This window comes from Octopus bimaculoides, chromosome 23 (assembly GCF_001194135.2).
Source record: "Octopus bimaculoides isolate UCB-OBI-ISO-001 chromosome 23, ASM119413v2, whole genome shotgun sequence".
NCBI lineage: Eukaryota > Metazoa > Mollusca > Cephalopoda > Octopoda > Octopodidae > Octopus > Octopus bimaculoides.
The window spans coordinates 33,511,405-33,514,374 of NC_069003.1; the positions used below are offsets into that span (position 1 = coordinate 33,511,405).

At 41.8% G+C, this 2,970-nt stretch overlaps 1 protein-coding gene across 1 annotated transcript in view; it reads right to left on the reverse strand.

Moving 5' to 3' along the window:
• LOC106875488 (bone morphogenetic protein 7) overlaps positions 1 to 2,970 on the reverse strand; it is a 15,319-nt gene extending 12,349 nt beyond the window's left edge. Inside the window, exons 1-2 of the mRNA XM_014923658.2 lie at positions 2,879 to 2,970; positions 9 to 440 (exon numbers count right to left, since the gene is read on the reverse strand). Coding sequence (XP_014779144.1) covers positions 9 to 407 — 399 coding nt within the window. The 5' untranslated portion in view covers positions 408 to 440; positions 2,879 to 2,970. The remainder of the gene's footprint in view (positions 1 to 8; positions 441 to 2,878) is intronic.

Here is a 2,970-nt window from a genome sequence, read left to right on the forward strand (position 1 = left end):
ATGATAACATCAGAACTGTTGAGTTTAGGCATTTCATTTTCTAAAGTTCTGCTGAAGAAGTGGGGATGTTCATCCTCATCATCATCTTCAATGGATCCACTGGCCCCTGAACCATGCAGCTTATTGTACAGATCGATCATGAAGCGGGGAGCAGAAGTCTCCTTACCGGGAGCTCGCGGTTTCGGTTTGTGGTGTAATCCCATCAAGGTGAGTATTTCTTGTTGAAATTCCTTCTTCACACGATGTGGGATCCGGCTGACCATCACGGACTGTTCCAGGCCATTGTCGGTGTAGAAGCCCGTGTCATCCATTCGAGTGGTCCATACGCAAGGAGGGTGACACAGCAAATAAGCCAGCAATACCAGACATAACAAGTGACTGGTATAGGCAAAGATGTCGCCTGTCATCTTTTTCTTTTATGTCTTGAATTTGGAAGACACCTGAATAAATAAATGATATTCTAATTACTTCCCATTCTATTTACACAGAAACTGTGTGCGTGCACACACACACACACACACACAAAATACTACTAATAATAATAAAAATAATAATGATAATAATAATTGGCTTAGAGGTTAAGGTGTTGGATTCATGGTTGTAAGATTGTGGTTTTGATCCTTGGACTGGGCACTGTGATGTGTTCTTGAGCAAAACACTTCATTTCACATTTGCTTCAGGTTCATTCAGGTAGCAAAAATGGGCAATCCTGCAACAGACCTGTACCCTATCCAGTGGGGAATAAATACGCTACAGAATCCAGGAAGCCAGCCTTATGAGCCTATGGCTCAGTATGACGTTTGAGCCTTTATATATATATATATAAAGGATAGAAGGGTAAAGACCCCCTTCAGTCACGAATGACCAAGGGATTGTACCTAGAAAGTTGTCCCTCCGAGGCAAGTCCAGGCAAGGTTGTTTGTGAAAGACCAGCAGTTGCCCATGCATACCAGCCTCCCCCTGTCCGTGCCACTGATGTTGTCCAAGGGAAATGCAAGGCACCACTAATGTTGCAACTCATTTCTACAGATGAGTGAACTGGAGCAACATGAAATAAAATATCTGGCTAAAAACCCAATGCAGCCTGGTCCAGGAACTGAACTTACAACCTCAAGATTGTAATCCTGACACTCTAGCCACGATCCTTCCTTTACATACACACATACACAAACAGGTGTGGGTGGCCGTGTGGTAAGAAGTTTGCTTCCCAGCCACATGATTCCAGGTTCAGTCTCACTCTAGCACTGAACCAACCAAAGCCTTGTGAGAGGATTTGGTAGATGGGATCTGAAAGAAACCTGTTGTGTATGTGTGTGGACATCACTTCTCTCTGCAAAGGCCTGCTCACATGTCTAAATACATTTGATAAAGACACAAATGTAATACCAAGGTAACACGGCAGCTACTACGACAGGGTGGGCGATCCTCTTTACCCATATTCGAGTTTGAAACCCTTCACTGACACACTAGCGTAGCTGGGGTGGAGGCCGTAGGTGCGGTCCGCCCCGGGCAGCACTTTTGGGTCTGCTGTAGGCAATGTGTGTTGTTTGTGGGGCCCGGGGGGCGGCAAACGGAAGGGCCGCCACGGGTGACACACACTCTAGCTACTCTACTGCACTGACGAATTCGTTAACCCACCCCCACACGAAAGCAACAGGTTGAGCTTTGATTAACGCTAAAACAATTATTGAATATAAGTCCCATGATTATGAATTCGCGAAAGTAAAGAGCCATTATTTTTATTAGTAAAGATACGTCTCAGCAAGATCCTAACGTTTTTGTGATTCGGCCCTGTTACTAAATAAGTTTCTCCGCTTAATAGAAATAGCGGTAAATGTCCAAATTTACCAAAATAAATATAAACGATTTAATATACAATATATATATTAAAAAATATATTGTTTTTCGCCAAAAAGTTTTGAGTTAAATCGTACAACTAGAACAGTCTAGAAGTGAAGATCTTTGTGGGAGAATAACCAAAGTTCACAGAGTGGAATGAAAATAGATTTATCTTAAATTCCTTAACCAGCAGGATATATATGTGTATGCGCGTGTGTGCGGATCCTCGCCGTTCGCCGACAAATTACCTGCTCCTGAATTAATTCATAAGTGGCTGAGTATTCCACAGGCACGTGTACTCTTAATGTAATTCTCCTATTGAATTAGAGGTATTAATGTACCCGATGGAATTCTATAGTTTCTGTCCGTCCAATTTCACTCAGAGTATGAGTGAAGACAATAGAATCGAACCCGATATCTCGTGGTTGTGAAGCGAACTTCGTAACCATTGGGCCACACTGCGGCCTAAAGTTGCGTGTGTGTATGTCAAAATATATACAGAGAGAGAGAGAGAGAGAGAGAGAGAGAGAGAGAGAGAGAGAGAGTGTATTTATTTTTGTGTTTTATTCTTTAAAAAAGGTTTATTTCGAGAATTTCCCGGTTCAATGCTTTTTCTTTCCCAGTGAAGTGAAGTGCAACGAAGTTTCCAATCAAAAAGATCGTCGAAATTTCAATGAAGTTGGAAACAATGATGATAATAATAACAAACATGATGCGAATGATGACAATTATAAACCGATGACAGATATTGTTGTTTAGCTTCATAGCTTGGAATTAAAGACAGTCCAGCCGTGTCCATCGCGTCTTTTTAAAGACTACAACATCAGATATATCGTTGTTTTATTTAAAAAGCAATCGGGTTTCATTTGAGGGAGATCTGGCTACTATTTCAGATCGACGGACCACGAGGGTCAGTTCCCGTTGTTGTTGTTGTCGTTCTTGTGAATGAAAAAGACACACACTGCACACAAAGTGTTGCACAAAGACATTTAAAAGACAAACAAACGCATTAGTAAAGATGTAGAAACTTCATACAGACCTACACATACATAAAGTTGTTGTTGCTGTTGGAGCACTTGTTTATTGCAGCTGCACCTGTACCATCCACCAATGCGTCGTTATGTGATGCAC